We start from the raw sequence: 22,361 nt of genomic DNA, 5'->3' as shown, positions 1-22,361 counted from the left end.
TTTTATATCTGTCTTTAGTTGCTTTGTAGTTTGTGTGTGCAGGAGTTTGGTGAGAATTTCTTTCTTGGCCAGATCTTTCTTGTGAATGAGCAGTAAGGAAAGAGAAAAACAGAGTGTTTTATTTAATTTTGGGTTTAAAGGCTGGTGAGCTGAAATGACTGAAATGGAGCTTAGCCGTCACCATGGTGATAGCTGAGTCAATGCCAAGGATTCCAGTAAACACCGAATGTAACAGAAATAAAAGCGAAAGGTCGCCACTTACAGGGAATTCCCGGGAAAATCCTGCACAATGAAATTTCAAAAAGCCCGTGGTAAGAAATAAAGACATAAATATCTTTATTGAAAGCAAGCAAAAAGAAACTGTACACATATTTACATATCATCTCTTATAACTCAGCAGATAATTCCACATCACACCAAGCGTGCAGCAGTACCACGGCGAGAGTTCGGAGGAAAGTGAAGACTTTCTGGAAGAGTTCAGCCATATGGTGTCAGTCAGAAAGTCTCTGTTAACAAGTTGAGCAACATCTTTGCTTTCCACAAATCTTTAAGCTGAGTAGTTCTCACTGAAGGAATGTTCACAGTCACTGAAAAGTCACTATCATAGCTGACCGTGGTAAGAATATAAAATGCTGCTGAAAGCTGACAGTGAACATTATTGCATTTAAGATTATTGAGCCATAGGTAGTGTTTATTTTTCAATAATCACATGTTGATTAGTGCTATGGATGTTAGTAACTTGCTGGAAGAACAGCCACATTTTAAAATTTGGCAGCCATGAACTTGGGAGTGTTAGCTGGATTTCTGGGTAGTTTTGTCACATGTTGGACAAAATTAGCTTTATGTGTGAACAGTTAGCAAGCCACATGTTGAAATATTTAAACTGTATATCAGGAGGTAGAATTCCCATATCCAAGGATAAGATATGATAGGATATGACAGGATAGGATAGGGTTTGATATTATCACATGCCGTGATACATGCCTGCTTTTGGCAAGTGGAAGATAGCTGTATGGCAATTCCTGTTGGGATATGAGGGTGTATTGGGAGGCTTAGACCATGTTGGGATTGTGAGAAGTGGTAGTAAAACATTAAGAGGTAGTAGTCACATTTTAGGAAATGCTAGCTATAGGTCAAGATGCGGTAACCACATAATTGGAGATGGTTAGCACACAACGCCTTATTAGAAGTGGTGGCCACATATCAGCATGTCTAATTCACATGGTATACATAACCACATGTGATAAAGCAGTAGCCATACACTGGGATGTGATTGGGCCATGAACTGTAAAACGCATCTGCAGAGGTGGCAGTTACATGTGACATGTAGCCATGTGATGGAACGTGTTAACCACACAGAAGCCACATGTTCCTGGATACTGAAAATCATTATGTCATTTGTTAGCCGCTTATTGCTGGGACAACATGGTCACACCTATGAATATCAAAGCCATGTGTTTAAAAGCACAAAGCACATGTTGAAATAAAAGCTATCGGTCATATTGAGATATTGTCCTGCAGCAGCCACATGGCACATGGTAGTCACATTTAAAAGAATCTGACAGCCATAGATTCAGATGTGTTGACGCTACACACTTGGTAGCTGCATGAACCAGGGGCCTTTTAGGCCGGGGTTGGCCTCAGGCTGAAGGTGGAGCAGACTGGGGTAGTTGATAAAAGCCTTTCTTCCTGGATCTCCTCACGTAGTCGAGGAACAGAGCAGAAGCTGCTAGCACAGTGGCGATGCAGACGGCTGGGATGATGATGACGCTGAAACTGGGTGGAAGCTTGGTACTTCTCTCTGCACAAGAAAATAGGCCAGTTTTGTGAAACTGTTTACAGAGCTGCTGTGGGTAACATATGTTCAAGTCAAACTTAAAAATCCAAACTAATTTACAGACCTCTGACACTGATGCTGAAGATTTTGACTTGGTACCCAAGGTCATTGGTCACGTTGACCTGGTATAACCCAGAGTCTTTGGCTGTGAGATTGACCAGTAGGAAAGTTCCATTGGTAGAATATAGCTCGGTGCCATTGGTCATTTTCTTAAGAATCACAGCTGACGGTGGGAAACTGATGGTTTGGCAGCAGACAGTGACATTTTGCCCCTCCTGGACCACTGTTGACGGCAGGATGTGGACTGTGGTGTTCCTCGGGGGAGCTGGATAAGGAAACAGATTAAAATTAGATCTTCCTTTTTGTTGTTGTTGTCATTGTACAACTACTTTTGCAGGAAATGTGAAAAGACCCAACTGAGAAACTTGTCATTTTGGATAAGTTAGCTTTGTTCTAACTAATATATTGTGTTCACACAATATATATTACAGTTTACAAATTACTACTAATATCGCTGTACTGATGGGACTTTTTGATTTTGTGGTCTGGTTTGCCACTAACTGTAGCAACGCCCTTGGTAAGATGCACATCCAGCTATAGCAAGGTATATTTGCATAGTACTTTCCCAGTCTTACTGTCCAATCAAAGCACTTTAGACCACAAGCAACTTATATACTCATATACTCAGAATGCACTTTATCCTATAAACTCTAAGAACACTATCTACATCAAATCCCCATGCAACTCAGCACCTATAGCTAAAGGTACAGTACTATCTTTGACGCAGTGCTAAAATCATGCTTTGCAGCATAAACCACAGTACACTGGGGTTACACTGTGTTGCTGGTTCTTGTAGTGTATTCTTCTGGTTTACAGGGTATTTTGCTGATTTTACAGTACATTCTGTAGACGCCGCTGCAAGTTCATTTTCTGTTGATCTTCCAGGCTTTAAATTCAAGAAACATTTCAGTCATAGTTTGACCAATTCAATTTTCAATTCAATTTTACTATTTAGCATCAAATCACAGCAACAATTGCCTCATATCTGTTTAAACTAACCCCCTCCCCTTTTAACATAAGGACGTGTAACCTAAATCTCAGTGGAAAGAGGGTCATACAGTGAACGTGAAAAGCGTGTGAAAGCAGCTCAGCTGAACCTGCTGACCTTCTGTCACACCTCTAACCAACACATCATCACCTGATAGTGGAGAGCCCTGCCACAGGAAAAACGAGCAGGTTTGCATGCCAGTTTGATACTAAACATTCTTTCACATTTTGCTTCTTTGCTTCTCTTTGTGTTTCATCATTTAGTAGGTCATCTACTCCTCACTGTTTCACTTACAGCTCATGGGGCCTTTCTATAAATATGATTATTTTTAACCAGTTGGGTTTAGAAGGCCCACAGACATAAATCTATTTTTATACCTGCCGCAACCTGGATCAGCTCTGAAGCAAGAGGAGACAGAGAAGTTTTGAATGTTTGGTAAAGAAGTGATCAGAATGTTTGCTTTCATAAGATTCCCTTTTGTGTTATTCAATGTATTTCAATCTCTTTCACTTGATGGCACTCTTAGGAAAACCGCAGCAGCAAAACGCTTTAACTTATACTGAGTTTTCATCCTTGACTGCATGGCTGCACTGAGCCTGGCAGCTGAAGTTCTGAACTAATAACTCCACTGTAATGCCGGGAGTTTGCTTTTTTCTCTGACAGCTGTAATCAGAAGCCAGAGACAGAAACAAAAACAAAAGGGAAACAAAGGGCTGATGAAGGTAGAGCGTGATTTAAAATATGGATGGATAAAATTTAAATTAGCTGATATAATAAGTTGATATAAACCACACTAAGGTGTGAATGTGAGTGTGAATGTTTGTCTCTTTCCCTGTCTCTCCCGCCTGGACATCTGTCCTTCCTCTCGCCCTCTCATGCTCCACAATTCCTCCACAATTAGATGGATGGATGGATGATTTTTTTGAAGTCTACAACATGTCATTCCCTCCTTTAAAAGCATATAAAAGAAGCCTGTTATAATTATTATTAATGATCTGACCTTTGACAGTGATGGAGTGAGAAGCCACTTCAGATCCATACTTGTTGGATGCTTCACACCGGTAAAGGTCAGAGTGTTCCAGCAGGATGGGGGAGAAGGTGAAGGTCAGTGGTGATGAGGTGGCTGGTTTGATTCTTCGAAGCTCCATCCCATTTCTGCTCAGCACCAGTGCTGGGGCCGGAGCTCCATCTGAGTGACAGCTAAAGGTCACGTGACGACCCTCCACCAGCTCCTCGCCTGGCCTAATTGACAGTGATGTATTCCTCGGAGGATCTGAAAAAGAATTCGATCCAGCTTTTAATAAAGCTGGATCTGAAAAAAAACAAGAGCTGCAGAAAAAACATAAAAACAAACACTTACAGTGGACCTGCAGATGGATGCTGTTCCTCTTGGACTTCCACAATTCTCCGCCTTCTTGCAGTAGGTCTGCGCTGCAGGTCAGCACCTGATGATCCTCGTCAACCCGGTGATGAAGACTAAAAGAGACGTTCTGTAAAAAACTGGAGAAACTGAACGACTTTTCCGCCACCATTTTGTTTCCCAAAAGCCACTGAATCCTCAGCTGGTTAACCCAGAAGACATTAATGACATCACAGCGGAAGACTGCTTCTTCACCCAGCAGGACAGGGCCAGGATTCTCCAGTACGGGTTCAATTGGAAACGCTGGAGAGAGAGAGAGAAGTAAGTAGGATTCAGGAGTGTGAAAGTATATAAATTGTGCCAATAAGAATCAGCTTCCAAAGATTTAAACATCAATTCATGGCTAATTACACATACGAATCATTTTACATCAAAGTCATCAGACATCAAAAATAAAGTTTTTTAAGCTTTTCTGATATTTTGGAATTTAAAACGGTGAATCATAGTTGGGATTCATGATCTGAAATTTTTAGATTCAAACTATCCACAGACCTCTAAGACCATGTGAAAAACCTGCAAAATGTCAGTACTGATTCCAGCCGATTCAAGGACCCTGAATCCTAGCCAAGACCCTTTCCTTCAAAATATACAAAGCTTTTTAAAGAAACTGTTAAAAAAAATTTGACTGCTAATCTAATACAATTTCAACCAATAAAATATGTTCATCTAAAACCTCCTCACTCATCTCATCAAGAGCTCTTCAGCCCAGCAGAGTGCCAAACTTCCTTAATATCCTATAAACCCACAGATCCCATTTCAAACCTTTGAAATGGGATCACTGAAATCTCAAATGGTCCACCTTCCAAAGCTTTAAAAACTCTTCAAATAATACTAGATTCCCCTGAAAGACCTCAAAAACCTCCTTAAATTAATTTCTGAAACCTAAATGAGTCTTTTTATGATTCTCAAAAACAATTTTGGTTCCACTGAATCGTTTTCAACACCTCTAAAAGCAGGGAACGTGGTTAAGGAACACTGTAAACTCTGAAAATACAACAACCAGTGGACTCTAAACTATGGAAGAGGATTAGGGCCACTGGGGGGGAAAAAGTGGGCACACCTTTTTTGTTTCTTTTCCAGATTTCTGAGATCAAAGTAAGAATTCTGACTTTAAAAACTTAGTAACAAAGTATAAAAATATTTGGAACACACGAGGCATGCAACAAACAACTGCATCTCTAAAATCTTTTTTCATTAAAAAGCAAGTTTAACAACTAGAATGTAAAAGTCTGTGAATGAAGAGCTGAGCAACCTTAAGTGACTTGGAAGACTTTTAGCAACTTGATCAGGATTGTGAAGTTATGGTCATTTTCCTGCTTCTTGTCCAGTGCCGTAACGAGGTCATGCACTCTAACAGATATCCCAAGTGTGGATGTAACTATCAGAAACACAGTCCTCGACTCCTTTCTGTGTGGGAGGATTTTGCATGTTTTCAGTCTTTGTTGAAGTGGTTGGGGGGTAAAGATGAGTGCATGGGCGAGTGTTTGGCTTCTTTCCCCCATGTTGTCATTTCCTGACAGAGCGTTGGAGTTCATCTTCTTCAGCTCAGATCTGACGGTCAACAAACCTTTTAAAATGAGCCTCTGTTTGTGGCTCTCAGATCACGAGCGTGTTAGTAATTGTTAGTCACTGCAGTTTTCCTAGGAGCTGCTTTTAGCTCTGATGAAGGGAACATGTGATCCGGTGAAACAGAGTCATTTTTTTTATAAAAACACACTGGCTTTGGAGAAAAATCTAGAAAGCCGGATCTAGGTTATCTGATCAGTCATGAAAACGGCGATGTTTGTCAGGGCATGCTCTGCTCTCTGTAACGCCAAACCAGTGAAAGCAGTGGTGTGCAGCTCTACCCCCACACTGATGAGCAGCTCGGCGTCAGGACATCTGTGCAAACATTACTAAGCCTCGTGTCTGTTATGAGCAGTTCGTCTTTAGATTGCACCTCTGAGATTATCGAATCTCTGACTCCTGTTGTGTGAGACTGCTGGGAATAAGACTGACAAACGTTGCATTTTCTTATGTTTTAGAACTTTTTTCCTGCTTGTGCTGTTCTGCTTCACTTGTAAGGGTTTCGTTTGAGTTTTTAGTACATAAAACTATTAAAATACGAGGACACAAGTCAGACACAACACAGTGTAAAGAAAACACCCAAAAACAACAACAAATCCTTTTCATTTATCTTTAAATTCCTTTAACTTCCTCTTTTAATTAATAATAATTAACAATTATTAAACAGTCTTTATCATATATTTTGCAGTACAATTCCTACTGTCAGTGACCCGGGGTTTATGTTTTTGGATGGTTCTGTTTTTCGGTGCAATAGGATATTCTCCTCAGAGATTAGATTCTCTGAGGGGTTTATGTTTAGTTTGCCTGTACTTTAGTGTTCTTATTAGATCCTCTGGTTTCTGTTTAGTATCTAGATCTTCCTCCCCTAAGGGTCTGATCTCCTCCTGTGGTTAGTTTGTCTTGTCTTCCCAGTCACCATGTCAAGCTTGCGTGTCTTGAGTCGGGGTGTCTATCAGAGTGTTCCTGTTTCTTTTTGATAGTCCTTGTCCTCTGTTCAGTTTACACATTAGGTCCAACTGTGTCTCCCGCCAGTTGCGCTTCCCTCGTTACCCTCCGTGTACATATTGTGTGTATTGTTCCTCGTCGAGTTGTCTGTGTGGCAAGCGTCAAGTCAGGTATTTCATGTTTAGGTTTTCCTGGTCGAAGTTTTCACGTCCCTGTTCGTGTTTCATGCCTTAGGTTCCCATTTCATCCTGTTTTCAGAGTCATGTACTCAGGTTTTAGTTGCTTTTCCCAGTTGAGGTTTTGTTGGGTTAGTCGTTGTGTCCCATTTGTTTGTTGCTCAGTTTTTCAGCTATCATAAAGGCTCGCTTTTAGTTTAAGCTTAGTTCTGTCTCTGGTGTCTTCATTTGGGTTCACTCCCCACTCGACACCTACTGCAATCTCTAAATGGTTTGAGAGGATTCTACTTAATAGGTTTAATAGGTGTGATTTGAAACAAATAAAGTGGCAGTGCGGGACTATAGCTGCTATCAGGTGTGTCAGACTCACAATAGACATGGACTTGAATGTTTCTGCTCCTGCTGACGGTCTCGCACTGAGCCTGGCAGCTATATTCACCCCGATCCTGGAGATCCAGGTCCTGCAGATGGAGCACAGAGAGTCCGTCCTGCGGCCAGGTTGTCTGGAGGATAGTCTGGTCTTTCCTCGACCAGGTGAGGAGGATGGGGGTGTGCAGACAGCCAGAGGCTTTGCAGCTCAGACTCAGAGCTGAACCTCTCGCTGCAGAGACCTGAGGACTCGCCTCGACCTGTAGAGGGTGAGCTGGAGGAACACAGACATCTTACCGATCCTGCATGTTCACACTGAAAGCATTTATTCTAATCTTGTCTGTAAAGGCTCTTTTAACAGGAGAGACTTTTTTACCCTTACACCATTAACTTGAATAGTTTTTCTCTCACTTTAAACATGGATCCAAACTAATCTGCAAAGAGGTTAAACTGGGTCTGGTGAATTGTAGCTTAATCATTAATTATAGCTAAGCCTCCTCTTTACTACAGAGGTTTGCACTCTGAAGTTCTCTTTACACAAGCATCCTTTTCTCTGTGGCTGCAGGGCTATGAGATCAAACTCAACAAATGTTTTGATAGGAATGTAACACTTCTCATTACTGTTCCTACTACTACTCCCTCATGTTGGAGGAACGACACACTTGACCTGCACCTGAAAAATTATAAATGAAATTGATGACTGTATTACTGGTATTGTTATATCAATTGTATTGCAAGCTAGATAGTGTGATATAATCTGTATCTATGATGCTTTATGTCTGCAATAATCTGGTGTGACATCTGAGGAAGAATATTCACAGCAGGTTGAAGGATCAGGAAATGGGATTAGAGACGTCCATCACAACACATGATGGTCACTTAGGAGTACCTTCACATGAGTTACTTTCATTAATTTCATTTCATATTAAAATTTGAGAGTTGTTGTGAGATCACGTTGTAAGATACAAACTGGAGGAAAGACTACCTCTGACAGTGATGGAGCTGGAGGCCTGCTGGGATCCGTACAGATTAGAGGCAACACACTGGTAGACATCGGAGTGTTCGAGCAGGGCGTAAGGCAGGTCGAAGATCATTGTGGAAGCTCTGTCAACGCTTTGAAGTTCTCTCCCATTCCTGCTCAGCACCAGTCTGGGGAGCGGAGCACCCTCTGAGCTACAGACAAAAGTCACCTGCTGACCCTCCACCACCTCCTCACCCGGAATTACAGAGAGGGAGGTGTTAGTGGGTGGACCTGTTTGGGAGACACAAGGGACACAACTGACTCATTGAAACTAAAGGGAGTGCACAGACTGAGAGTGAAACAGGACCATCACTCACTGTGAACCGTGATGTCCACGGTGCTACTGTTTGTTCCTTCCGTGTTTCGCGCATCACACTCGTACCGACCAGCCTCAGACAGTTCCACTGCTGTGAAGTTGAGCTGACTGCCTTGACCGCGTTGCAGAGTTCGGCCATCTGCTGTCCTGAAACTCCAGGTGATGGTCGGCTCAGGATTTCCCTCTGCCAAACAGGTGAGAGTGAGCGGAGAGCTGGCCATCACTTCCTTAGACTCCAACGTCTTCACAACAGGAGCATCTGGAGAGAGAGAAGGTTTTATCTTTATGAGGACACAGACAACAAGACTCAGACGTGAGGACTCAGAACCAAACCCAGACTCACATAAGACATTTATTGGCACTGTGCTTTCTCTGGTCCTCTTGTCATCTGGCAGGTCCTTCAGCTTCAGTGTGACCCTACAGGTGATATTCCTTCCCTGATCCATGTTTTCAGCTGTGAAGCTGTAGACAGACTGTACTGCCCCGGATTCGGTATCTTCCACTGTGGTCTGCAGGATAGCGTTCCCACTGTGCCAAGTGATGTTCACCTCCTCATCAGGATATATGTTAAATGCCTTGCAGGTCAGAGTGGAATTTACCCCCAGTTTGACATTGTCCTGGCCTGTGATGACAGGGTCCGATGGGAAGGCTAGAACAGCAGAGGCACAGAGGGCAGGTATTAATTCTTATAACAACAACAGTCTAATAGTAAATAAAAACGGTGCAATTCTACTTCTAGCACCTTAAGTTTGGTTCCAATGTGGTTTTTGTGTCTGGATAATTCCCCCTTCATAAGCACACAGTTTTTTAATGCTAACTTCTCTGCGTGGATGCTGGTGAGGCATGAAGGTACACCGACACAGACAGACAGCTGGTGACTGCTAGCACTACGGCTTTTGAAGCATTTTTAACGAAATTGCCAGACAAATAATATGACCAGCCAAATTCATCACCATCCTATTTGTTGCTTTTTTTGTATAACTGCTAATCCTTGAAATCGTGAGTTTACCCGTTTTAGTTGGCAAGTCAGATTAATAAACAAATTTAAATAAATTGCTTTGATTAGGCTGATTCTGGTGTCCATAATGATTCAGAGTGAGGCAGATTACATTGTACTTGCTACAGTGGATTTTTGTTTGTTGTAGTAGAATTAAAGTGATGCACTAGAAAAGCACATTGCTGGGAGTCTTTTACAGGACTTTAAAGCCAAGATTTGTTCGCCTTTTCGCTTGATTTTGGTAAGCAAAACTGCTCGGTATAGTGCGGAAAGGATCATGGTTTGGATTAAAATGGACCCCTTCACAAATCTAACTACGTATCACAAGGTCAAACTTCTTCTTCTTCCTCTGTGATGTGAGCCTTGGGAGGGTCGGAAGTAATCTAATGGATTACCCTGCACATTGAAAAATTATCCTAAGGTGACAGCAAGTGTTTTAAAGTAAAGTAAACGTGGTTATGAAAAATGAAGGCGTAGTATATTAGAGCAAGGAAACAGTATTTGGTGATGCAAGGGTCTTAGATATACTTAGACCTCTATTTCTCAGTGACTGCAAAAGGTTTTCATCCAAATTTCTGTGATTCCTAATCCAAATCTGCACTTCAATCTCATCTTGATCTTAGATTTAAAATCTACTTTATGTGTACAGAGGCAAAATTACAAAAATGCACTAAACTCACTTTGTTTTAAATAGAGCAATAATAAAATATATAACATAACATTTCAAATGTATGCTGCATTTTAGTGGTAACTCACAGTAAACCTGCACCTTGCGGCTCCCTTTTGTCTCGTTTCCATTGCAGCTGACTGCACACTGTATCCTTCCATCATGCTCCATCTTTACAGGCTCAAAGGTCAACACAGAACAAGTTTGGTTGGTGCTGATGGACCCGCTCAGAGGCCGGTCCCCCAGAAAGGACCAGGACACACTTGGCATTGTGGTACAGCCCTGAAACAAGCAGACCAGCTGCTGACGCTCACCCAGACCGAACAGAGCTGTTTCAGGAGTTATGTCCACCCGCAGAGCCAAAATGTGCTTCGATGACATCAGGAGCACAGCTGTGGACAGAAATAACAAAAATTATACAAAGCAACAACAAAGCTGGGCCAGATTCCACAAAAAACAGGTTTAGTGAAAAGTTAGAGTTTGTTAATCTTGAGTTGAACCTCAGGTAAACTTTGCCTCAAATACAGATGATGTACGATTGAGGCTGATGAATGGTTGCTCTTTTGATGCTTCCATCAGGATTCTGTTTCAGTTCAGTTTTATTTATATAGCGCCAAATCACAATAACAGTTGCCTCAAGGTGCTTTATATTGTAAGGTAAAGGTGCTGCAATAATACAAAAAAAGGAGAAAAAAAACCCCTCAATAATTAGACGACCTTTGGGGAGGAAGAGAGGACAAAAGACATTCTAAGAGAGCCAGAGATTTATAATAACTAATGATTAAATGCAAAAAGGTGTATAAACACACTGTGAGTGAAAAAAAGGTGACCGAAGAAGAAATATCATGGGAAGCTCCCAGCAAGCCTAGACCTATTGCATCATAACTAAGGGAGAATTCAGAATCACCAGAATTCTTAAGACTAATCTTAAAAGTAGAGTGAGGGCCTGTCTCCCGAGTCAAAACTGGGAGTTTGTTCCATAGAAGAGGGGCCTGAAAGCTGAAGGCTCTGCCTCCCATTCTACTTTTAATTTACTCTGGGAACCACAAGTAAGCCTGCAGTGTGAGAACAAAGTGCTCTAATGTGATATGGTACTATAAGGTCATTAAGATAAGATGGGGCCTGATTATTTAAGAGCTTGTATGTGAGGAGCAGGATTTTAAATTCAATTCTGGATTTAACAGGGAGCCAATGAAGGGAAGCCAATATAGGAGAAATATGCTCTCTCTTTCTAGTCCCTGTCAGTACTTTTGTTGCAGCATTTTGGATCAACTGAAAGCTCTTCAGGAAGTTTTAGAACATTCCAATAAGAAGGAATTACAGTAGTTCCAGCTAAAAGTAATAAATTCACAAACTAGTTTTTCAGCAACACTCTGAGACAGGTTGTTTCTAATTTTAGAGATGTTGCACAAATGGAAGAAAGCAGTCTTACATATTTGATTAATATGTGCATTGAAGGACATGTCCTGGTCAAAAATGACTCCAAGATTCCTCACAGTGTTACTGGAGGTCAAAGTAACCCCATCCAGAGTAAGAATCTGGTTGGGACCATATTTCTAAAATTTTAGGGCGAAGCACAATAACCTCAGTTTTATCTGAACTTAGAAGCAGAAAATTAGAGGTCATCCAGGTCTTTCTGTTATGTTTTTCCTGCAGTTTAACTAATTAGTGTGTGTAATCTGGCTTCATGGACAGATAAAGTTGAGTGTCATCTGCATAGCAGTGAAAATGTTATTGCTATGCTCTCTAATGATACTGCCTAAAGGAAGCATGTATAACAAAACTGGTCCTAGCACAGAACCCTGTGGAACTCCGGAATTAACCTCAGTGTGTGAAGAGGACTCTCCATTTACATGAAAATATGGAGTCTATTAGATAGATATGAGTCAAAACCTTTAACAACTACAGCATGCTCTAATCGCTGTAATAAAATATTATGGTCAACAGTATCGAACTCTGCACTGAGGTTTAGCAGGACAAGCACAGAGGTGAGTCCACTGTGAGAGGCCATCAGAAGTTATGATGGTTGTGTGTCTACCAAGCAATAACCTGTGGGACTAAAACAATTTAGCCAGTGTAGAAGAGGCAAAAACTGCAGTTCGTCTGTGCTTCCATGTTCAAATGTCCACGTTTACAACATTAAAAAGCATATTTACAGTTTGGTACAAATAAACAGTTTTGGTTTCTGTTGAGCTTCCACCTTCATAAAAACTTTATGATAGCTCATGTTTTTAGAACTCATTCATTTGGATACTGGCCAGACTTAAATTACGGGTGTGGTTGCTTTGATTGCTAGGGCTTGCAGCCTCGCCTTGTAAACTGTGCTGGACCTCTCCATCGTTTCTGTGGTACATTTTGGAATATCTTAATGGAGTGTGCGATAAAAATGACAAAATAGTCAATAAAAATGAGAGCCCAAATTCAGTAAGTAGAATGAGAAGAGAACTGAGGTGGCCAGGTGTCAGCCCTTCTGTCAGTTCAAGCAGCCACGGCCTGCCCCCACTATCAGTGCAGTTGTTATGAAGGGGAAACTTTCCACAGGCCAAAAGCTTTATTTGTACCATACTGCAAACACACTTTTTAATTCTGTGAAGCTGTGCATTTTAACCTGAGACTGACCCACTTTTAGAACCATCCTCGAGTGGCCATTACAGGAATTGGAGTTTCTGGCATTTTTGTGTTGTCACTCGGTCTCCAAATGTTTTTTTGTTTGTTTGTTGTTGGGGGTTTTTTGTTTGGTTTTTTTGATTGAGTTACACCAAAACATATAAGAGTTCACTGTAAATTGCAAAGGAAATGAAACATTTATTTTCATGAAGTTGAATGTGGCTTTTAGTGTGAGTTTTTGAATTTTCCTCATATTTTTACGCATGTTTCTACTTTTTATTCTTTATTTGCGCTATACTAACCACATGCACAAAAGCTGGTGAAAAAAACAAGAAAATGACGAACGAAATCTCAAATGAAAATCCAGAGGTTACAATAACCCCCACCCCCCCAAAAAATCTCTCTACGTTTAAAAGACATCACATAACAACCAGATTTATCAGAAGGAAGGACATTTACCTGAGATGAGCTGAACAAAGAGCCTGCGGACACACAGAAGATCCATCTTCTCCGCTGAGGCCACAAATACGCCGATGGATGGATGGATGGACGGATGATGGGCGGATGGATGGGTTCGTGAACAAACAGAGCAGCGTCTCGTTTCTCGGAGTTTCGGGATCTGAAGCAGAAAATCCGGCGATGATGAATCACAGAGGGTCTCTGAAGCCCTAAACAGGGCTGATGAAGCAAACGCCCCCTCCCGTCATCCAGCTCCAAGTGTGTGTCTGTGCACGCGCGGGCAACAGCGCCCTCTGCGGGACACGCGATGAGCGGGAAAACTTCACCGTCGCTTTGTGCTCCGTTTAGGGCCCCTCGGTCTTTCCTTCCGTTCTCTTTTCTGCATTCTGTCGCCTTTTCTTTCTCCTCGTGTCTGTGCACTACACGTTTCCATCTTTTTCTCATGCTTCTGTTAAATTTAGTTCTTCTCTACATGTGATATTCCTCGTTTCACACCTGGGTTATTTTCCTCTCACCTTTAGTTTCTCTTTTTATGCGAATCTGATGTTTTTTCAACGATCTTTTTCAGTGACATTAAATCAGCCACAAGACAGAAGTGTCACAGGCAGTGGTTATAGTAAGAAGGACAAATCAGCATTTTTATGAACATGAATTCACTCCAATGCTGCCTTCTCACTTAGATACATTTAGTCAAATATTTCCTTTTGCTGTCAGTGAACTGATGAAACAGCAGCAGAAATGCTGAATCACATTAAGGAGTAAATGAGCTGAATACAGTGAAGCTCTCACTATGGGGCCTCTGCCTGACTGATTGAATGATCTGGAAACTGAGTGATAACAGCCTGAGTGATTTACAGCCTCTGTGATTTAGCATTGATTAGTTTGATGAGGATTCAGACTAATCAATCCTTTTCCTGATGAAGTCAGAGAAAGTCTGGACACCCCTCCACCCCAGGCCCTGAGATATCTGACCTCTGATTTACTGAATCATCACTTCTGTTACTTGTGTTGCACTTTTCCTTTCTTTGTTCGTTCATCCCACACTAGTCTTGGACTTGGGACAGCTTCTTCTATGCTGGATTTGGCTTTTGTTTGTGTATGTGTGTGTGTTTTACACTTGGACTAATGTTGTAGAGAATCAGGTTGGTCATGTCCAGAAAAGTTTATTCTCAAATGGGGAGCACACGTGCGAGCACTGCAGGACGTTTTTGTCCCTGAACTTAAAAAACATCTTTGCACTCAGGAGTTGGCACTTCAGAGCCTTAACATCTTACATGCAAATCCACTGGGAGAGAGCCACAAAACTTAAGGGTTAAATGAAGCCTTAAGACTGGTTCGATTTGGGGTCTGAACTGGACTTGTCCTGTTCCAGACTTTTTTTCAAACCACACTCTGGTAGCATCAAAAGATCAAAAACAAACTCAGAGTCAGAGGAATTGTTTTATTTCCTGTTATTGCTCATACAGAAACTCTGCTAAAAGAAAAAAGAAACTACAACGTTTTTTAAACATTCCCTCAGTAAAACACTTGAGTAAGACATTAAATACACATCAGACATCCATTTCCACTTCTTCATAACAGCAACAAGTTGTGCAAAAATAAAAACCTATGCATTGCTCATATTTGCAGTGCTTAACAAATGTATTAGACCACCATCTAGTGTACGTTTTGTCACAGTTGACCTAACTCTGACCAAGTGTTTCAGTGGCTGAAACGTTCGATTCACAGTCCACTGTCCTGGATCAACTTTGGGTATGAAAACTTCAGGAAATTCAGTAATTTTTAGTTTTAAACAAGTTTGTGAAATACTTCTGAAATATTTGTTCTCGTGTAAAACCGGTGGTCTCATAAATTTGTTCAGAACTGTACGTGACTTTCATCCAAACGATTATTTCTGAGATATTTAAGGCACTTCACGTCAGTTTAGTTAAACCATCATGTGACCGAGGGACATCACCATCGAATAAAGATTTCAGAACGAGTGATCTCTCTGGGTTGGTAGCTGGAGCTTTTATTTTATTTGCCCACGAGTATGTTAAAAACCCTGGAATCTGCCACGAATGACATATAAACTCATTTCTTACACACACCATGAGTGCAAAGGAAAACAACACTGTGCTGATGTCATCATCAAGCGCGTTTAAAGCTTCAGGAAAGTTACACAGGGCATTGTTTTATCCAGCGCAGCGTGATCTGTATTTCACAGCAGGCTAAAAGCAGCAGTAAGGTGAAGCACATTAGTCAGCTGATGTGGTCTCACGTTCAGTCCTCTGCACACAGATAGAAATGACATGGTGCAATGACACCTTCTCATTCCTGTCTGGCTTAAGTTGTCCAAATTCCAAAGAAGACACAGTTAGGACTCTGGAAATGTAAATAAAGACTAAATGCAGTGATTTGCAGTGCTGAGCAGCTATAACCCTCTGTCAGACAAGAAAGGCACAACATTCCTCTCCCGGAGGTCCAGCTGCAGCTCTGCTTAGCTCCCAGATGTTCACAGACTGCTGTTGGAAGCAGAGGGAATGCTGCACTGTGGGAAATGTGAAAGTGTCCCACTCTTTCTGACACTGCTCATATTTTTCTTGAATGGCACATTTTCTCAGTTCATGTTCTCAGATATGTTTTCTGTGTTATAATGAGAATAAAATATGTTTACCACATTTGCAAATCCTTGTATTGTATTTATTTACATTTTACACAGGAGTCCAAATTTTGGGTTTTTGCAGGTTTAAATTAAAATAAAATCCTGAGGTGCTAGAAAAGGTTCTATGTTTCTAAAGTTCATAAACCTTTAGAAAGGTAAAAGGTGTTCTAATCTGGAGGCTCATTCTTGGAGGACGTTCCAGCAGAGAAAGTAAGTGTAACTTCCTGTTTCCTAGAGAAAGTTCCTGTGGCGATAACCTTTAGAATAATACAGAGCACTTATTTTCCACATAAAACAACACAGAAGATCACAGTCATTCCTAAAAAGAGGACTCTGCGGGCCACATAAACACACTAATCCATGCTCAGACTGACACCGTTAGCTAAACACAGAGCTTCCTGATGCTACTGACAGCAACAAGTGCTTCTAGTGTAAAGAGCATGCCTGCTGATGTCTGCTGTCCACATGGCTAAAACTAACCCTGATCCCACAGTTTAAACTCATTACTATACAACCACATGCTTCACTGCCTGCTAATCATTTTCCATTTACTGTTCACCTCCTTTAAATTGTTTCCCTTCCAGCTCTACTGGTTAGACTGTATAGAAAAGATGGCAGCCAAAATATCAGAAATCTTGCCTTGAATTAACTTCTTGTTGTTCTAAACTGTACTGAAGTGGAAGTGGTGCCTTGTTACCAAACTTTTAATTCAGTCTGACAAATTCATTCAGAGAGGTGAGGTTTCATTTTACAATCATGACGCTAAAAAACTAAACTGGTTCTTTAAGGTACAGTGAGTGACAACACACACATTCACACCCATTCTCACTTTAATACCCTGAGCTTAGTTAATGACATTCTGTTTTTGGGTCCCTTATTCTTCTGCTATTAATAATGGTATTCCTTTAGATTAAATTAGACACACAAACACAAAAAAAGAGGGCTGATCGTCACATCAACCAAACAATATGCTGGTTAACCTATCAGAAGCCGGACGGAAATACTGTAACCATGATGACAGAGCAAATTGTCATCAGCTGATCCCTCACTTTACTAAAAAGTTACATTGATCATTAAAACAAAAATACAACTTTCTGTCACAAATATAAAATATATATTTTCCATGTAAATATATCTTCATCTGTGCGGACTATTTATTTACAGACAGCTCATTTACACAGTCTGACGAACAAGCAGCCATCACCTCACGGGAGATTCAGTCCTGACAGAGAAAACATCTGAAGGTTCCCTCTGAACATCCAATTTAGGAGCCGGGTTGTGGAGAGAAAAAAGGAAAAAAAAAGAAAAATGTCTTCAGGTCAGTGGGTACTTTTAGTACTGGATGTACTCGGACTGAAGAGACTGAAAGAGAAAACAAACAGTGTGCTTAACTTTAGGGCAAATGTGATCCCTGCATTTCCTATGGGGGGCTTTAACAGAGCTGTGGGAGGACGATGTGGGAAAAGGAAATTCCAGATGAACTGACATTCATGAAATCAACTACAACAACCAGGGCTTATCTAAAACTTTTGCCCCATGCATGGTTGTTCATCATGATATTTACAATCTATATTGGTCATAGACATCATGGCCACCTTAAAAGTCTGTACAATAAAATTCAGAGTTCTTTCTAAAGTCATAGCTGAAAACATGAAAAGCTCTGCAGTACTCTGTGGAGCTGGTTCATGTCACCAGCACCAATATAAATTTAGCTGGGAATGACGTAACAACATGAAAGGGATTTTCTGAGTGTGTAAAACTAAAATAAGCACACCGGTGTCTAAACAGAGTTGTATCTACAATGTCTTTGTGTGTTGCTCCCTGCAGTCCATTTGCACTGTGCCTCTGCAGACATGCCCACATTTTTACAGTAGACACTGCTGCTCAGTTTTTCATTATTCCGAAAGCTCATTTTACATAATTGGCAACATTTTTCATCAGAAATATATGACTGTGTGCTTGATAACAACATTTCTCTGTGCTGTGGCTAACATATATAGTCTCTGTCACAGTAGCATTGCATTTATTCCATATCACTGGTCCTTGTCCATGTATGCCTACATGTATGCTAAAGCACTCACAAATACCTTGACTAAGCAGCAATTTTATGAACCGTTCAGAAACCAAGCTGTACGCACAGTGCATGCTGCAAAAAACTAAGTGAACCCTTAAATTTATTAACTCGTACAACCCCTGTTAGCATCTCCATCAGATGCTTCCTGTAGCTGATTATAGTGCTTGCAGTCATGAGGAGGAATTCTGGGCCATTTCCTGCTACTTCCTACAACTGTTTGAGTTCATCAATATTTTGCAATGTCTTGATTAGTAAGCCTTCTTAGGACTCAACAAGTAGGAGGTCAGCACTGTGACCTGACACTGCTCCAAAACATTCATTTTTGCTGGTTCAACCGTTCTTAATTTCCCTAACATGCTGAATGTTAGGGAAATTAGCTTGTAAACTGCTGACTTGGCATTTTCCCCTAAAATTCCTCAACCCAGTTTTAAATGACTTGTTCCCTCAGGCTCTGAGGTAACAAATGCTTTACAGGAGGGACAAGGTTTTGTGTTTTATGTGCAGAGCCTTGGGAGTTTGTGATCACACCTCATGAGGTCACATCTCTATTTGCTGATGGATCTTTTCCATCTAGACTTTGTAAGCCTTAATCACAGAAGTGGTTCTCAAACAATGCTTGACTTGGGAAATGAAGTATACCATGTCACACTTCTATTTTCATCTTTAACACCTGAGAAACATCTGAGACCTTTGGATTCAGCCCAGAGGTTCACTTCTTTTTTTTCTAACCTGCACTTTGAGTGATTAGCTGCATATTTGGTAATAACATTGTGGTTTAGATGAGGATCATATCACACTTTAAGGTGATCAATCACATTTCTGGTATTTCACCAACTTTTTCCTGGAACTGTGGAAGACACAGTAGGTGAAATAATTATTGAACGTGTCACCAATCTTCTAACTAAGTATATTTCTAAAGGTACTATTGAAGTGAAATTCTCTCCAGATGTTGGTAACAACCCATCGAATCCATACATGCAAAGAAATGAAACCATAGGTGTTCTTAAATTAAGTTATATGTAATAATGAGAAGGACACAGGGAAAAGTATTGAATACGCTTACTGAAATGTATTTAATACTTTGTACAAAACCCTGTATGGTGAAACTAGGCAGGTGCACTGATTGGGTGTGATTTTGGCCCATTCTGACGGCCCCTACTATGATCTTTTAGCTTTAGTTCTTTCCATACATTTTAAATCAGATTCATGTCAGCTGACTGGCTGCGCCATTCAAGCAGCTTTATTTTCTTCTCTGAAACCAGCTCAGAGTTTTGTTGCCTGTGTGTTTGGGATCGCTGTCTTGCTGAAATGTCCACCATCGTTTCATCTCCATCATCCTGGTAGATGGCAGCAGATTTTTATCAAAAATGTCTTGGTACATTTTTCCATTCATTCTTCCTTCAAAACTGCCACTGCCGTATACTTAAAAGCCCCACACCATGATGTCCCCACCTTCAAACTTCACTGTTGTCCTTGGGGTGATATGCAGTGGCTTTTGGTCCCCAAACATGGTGTGTGTTATGGCATTCAAAGAGTTCAGTTTTGGTCTCATCTGACCAGAATATATTATCCCAGTATTTCACAGGGCTCTTGGACAACACTTCAGAATTTTTTTTTTCACTCCTCTGTCTGAAATCTTGCACAGGCTACCCGGTCGTGGTTGGTTTATGTAGTAATGATGTTCTTTCCACTTCTGGATTATGGCGCAGCAGTGCTCACTGGAACTCACTGGAGCACTGTAAAAATTCTAATGTAACCAATGCCATCAGTATGTTTTACCAAATCTTGAGATGTTTCTTTGTATGAGACACCTTTTCATAGGCCATCAGTTGGCACTGAACCAGCTGATATTAGTTTGCACTAAGTGGTAGGATTGCTTTCTAATTACTGACAGATTTCAGCTGCTGGCATGACTTTTCATGCCTGTTTGCACCTCCCTTTCTTAATCAGTTCAATACTTTTTCCTTTATCATTTCTTATTATTACACATAATTTATGGACATCTACAGTTTCTTGAAGAAGTTTCACCTCTCATCTGAGAAGCTTCTTCAGTTCTGTGTGTGTGCGTTTCCCTGTAAGTCAACAAACACAGACCAGCATCTACTCTGTGACTCACACCACTCATCACAAACTTGGGAGTAATCAGGAGCCTGCAGCACCGAGCAGAAAACATTCCCTCTAAAGCAGAAGGGAAAGAAAAGGAACACACCCATGTAAAGAAAGCTCTTAAAACACGTGGTTATCTCAACTGGGCTTTCATCAAATCAGGAAAGATGCACAGTAAACAAAGGTCAAATGACAAACAGAACAACATGGTCATCCCTATGTAGCAGGTTTATAAGAGAAACTCAGGAGAATTTTGTATAAGCATGAGCTCCCAGCCGCACCCTCAGACAAAAACGAGTTCATCCCAAGGACAAAACTCCCAAACACAAACTAACCCACTTCATAAAGGTATGGCACAACATAGAAGAGCCACCTCGACAAGACAAGACTCAGTTGTACACCTGCAACTAAATGTTAAAGGTCACTCTTTCGAGGATGCCAATGTTCACACTTTGGACAGAGGAGACAGACAGTTTGAAAAAGGAGTTAAAGAAGCCATCTATGCCCACTGTTAACGACCATCCTTGAACACAGGGGGTGGTTTAGGACCCCAACTGTCTGCCACATACAATGCAGTTTTGAGATCCTTTCCCAGGTGCCTTAACACCCACTCACATCTTGCATCAGGTGTCAATAGTTTACATGATAGGGTGAGCTATCACAATGGTTTCACCTGAAACCTCTGCTAATAATAACCCACATCCTTTTTGACACCTTGGCTCATGTGATGACAGACATGGCGCACAGTGTGACGTCAAAAAAGGCGCACACCTTTGACGCTGCGTTTTCTCCATTTTCCTCGTCCACACGTAAATGCAAAAACTGAGTTTTCGAAAATCTCCACCCTGGCAGGCGTTTTTAAAAATCTCTGTTTTCAGTGACCGAAAACGCCGTTTACGTGTGGACGAAAGGTGCAAACGCATAGAAAAATCTCCGTTTTCAAAAATACCCGGGTACATGTAGACGTAGCCTTAAAGTCCAGTCATTTCTCTTTCTCTACATATGTAGTTGGATTTCTTTGCATGTGTGGATTGAATGTGTTGTTACTGACATTGGTTGAGAGTTCTCAAGAACACCTTCAGAAATATATCTACTTAGAAAATTGGTGACATGTTCAATGATTCAATGATCATTTTACCTGCTGTATCCAGTTGTTAAACCTCTAAAAAAAATTGGATCGTTGAATTTAGATTTGTCATCAAGCGCAGAAGACTACCTGTTATTGGACATGTTTACACACGTACATATCCAAGTAACACCTACAACTCACTCTCAAATGTGTTATATTCAAACTTTAGTTACAATAAGTTAACTCTTTTTAGGGATTGAAATCTGAGCAGGTTCCTCAGCTCAGCAGCAGCTTTGTGTTAAGTGTGAGTGACGTTAACATGACTGAGAGAAACATAAGGAGCGAAACGCCACCGAAATACACTGATTCATACCTCCATTAACTAAACAACATCTTTAAAAACTGAGATTCACCAGGTTCATCATGATATTAAAAAGAAACAAGAGGATCATTATCATCCCATTTATAAACCCCCAAATTAAAACATTTTAAAGGAAGAATGCTTTGATTAAAACAAACAAAAAAGAGTTCTAATGACAAGGTGTTTTTCAACCTGCAAATACTGGGTATTGTATTTATAGTTGTAAATCTTTGTCAATAATATGTACAAAATATTAAATCTTTAGGAGAACATAAACACAATAAGGCATATAAATGCATTTATTAGAATGGTTGTCAATTACTTAGTTGTCTGTTAACAGATAAGTGAGTTATTTACAGGCTTTGAGGCTTCTGTCACAGCAGCTCATCCTATACCGTGTTGCTTTTTGTTTTGGTTTTATTTTGAAGTGGTGACACCTTATCATTGGATCCCTTGTTCTTGTTGTTACTGTCCAGTCAGAACACTGATCAGTTCAGAAACACCAGAGAAGGAAACGGAAAACAGCAGAGGTCATGGATCAGAAACACACTGGAAACATCAGCTATTAACAAGCTGTGTTTTTACTGGCTGAGAGTCAAAATGTTCCAGAGCAACCACTGTACATTATTAACACACTTCCAAAAAAAAAAAAAAAACCAGAAGCCACAGATACAAGATT

The 22,361-nt window shown here is 40.7% G+C and overlaps 2 protein-coding genes across 3 annotated transcripts in view; both read right to left on the bottom strand.

The window, feature by feature from the left end:
• Positions 1-312: 312 nt before the first annotated feature.
• Positions 313-13,702, bottom strand: vcam1b (vascular cell adhesion molecule 1b). The gene is made up of 10 exons (XM_005475656.3): positions 13,429-13,702; positions 10,452-10,754; positions 9,042-9,347; positions 8,700-8,957; positions 8,347-8,613; positions 7,363-7,635; positions 4,246-4,548; positions 3,886-4,158; positions 1,902-2,162; positions 313-1,801 (listed from the first exon to the last, which is right to left on the bottom strand). The coding sequence occupies exons 1-10, from the start codon at positions 13,472-13,474 to the stop codon at positions 1,641-1,643; spliced, it is 2,451 nt and encodes an 816-aa protein (XP_005475713.1). The 5' UTR covers positions 13,475-13,702; the 3' UTR covers positions 313-1,640.
• Positions 13,703-14,849: 1,147 nt separating this feature from the next.
• Positions 14,850-22,361, bottom strand: part of cdc14ab (cell division cycle 14Ab) — a 28,373-nt gene continuing 20,861 nt past the window's right edge. For both annotated transcript variants that reach the window (XM_005475657.4, XM_005475658.4), the window contains one exon: positions 14,850-17,434. In XM_005475657.4, coding sequence (XP_005475714.1) covers positions 17,405-17,434 — 30 coding nt within the window. In that variant the 3' untranslated portion in view covers positions 14,850-17,404. The remainder of the gene's footprint in view (positions 17,435-22,361) is intronic.

The sequence above is a fragment of the Oreochromis niloticus genome, linkage group LG17 (assembly GCF_001858045.2).
Source record: "Oreochromis niloticus isolate F11D_XX linkage group LG17, O_niloticus_UMD_NMBU, whole genome shotgun sequence".
Classification (NCBI taxonomy): domain Eukaryota; kingdom Metazoa; phylum Chordata; class Actinopteri; order Cichliformes; family Cichlidae; genus Oreochromis; species Oreochromis niloticus.
This window is presented reverse-complemented; position numbering and strand designations above follow the sequence as displayed.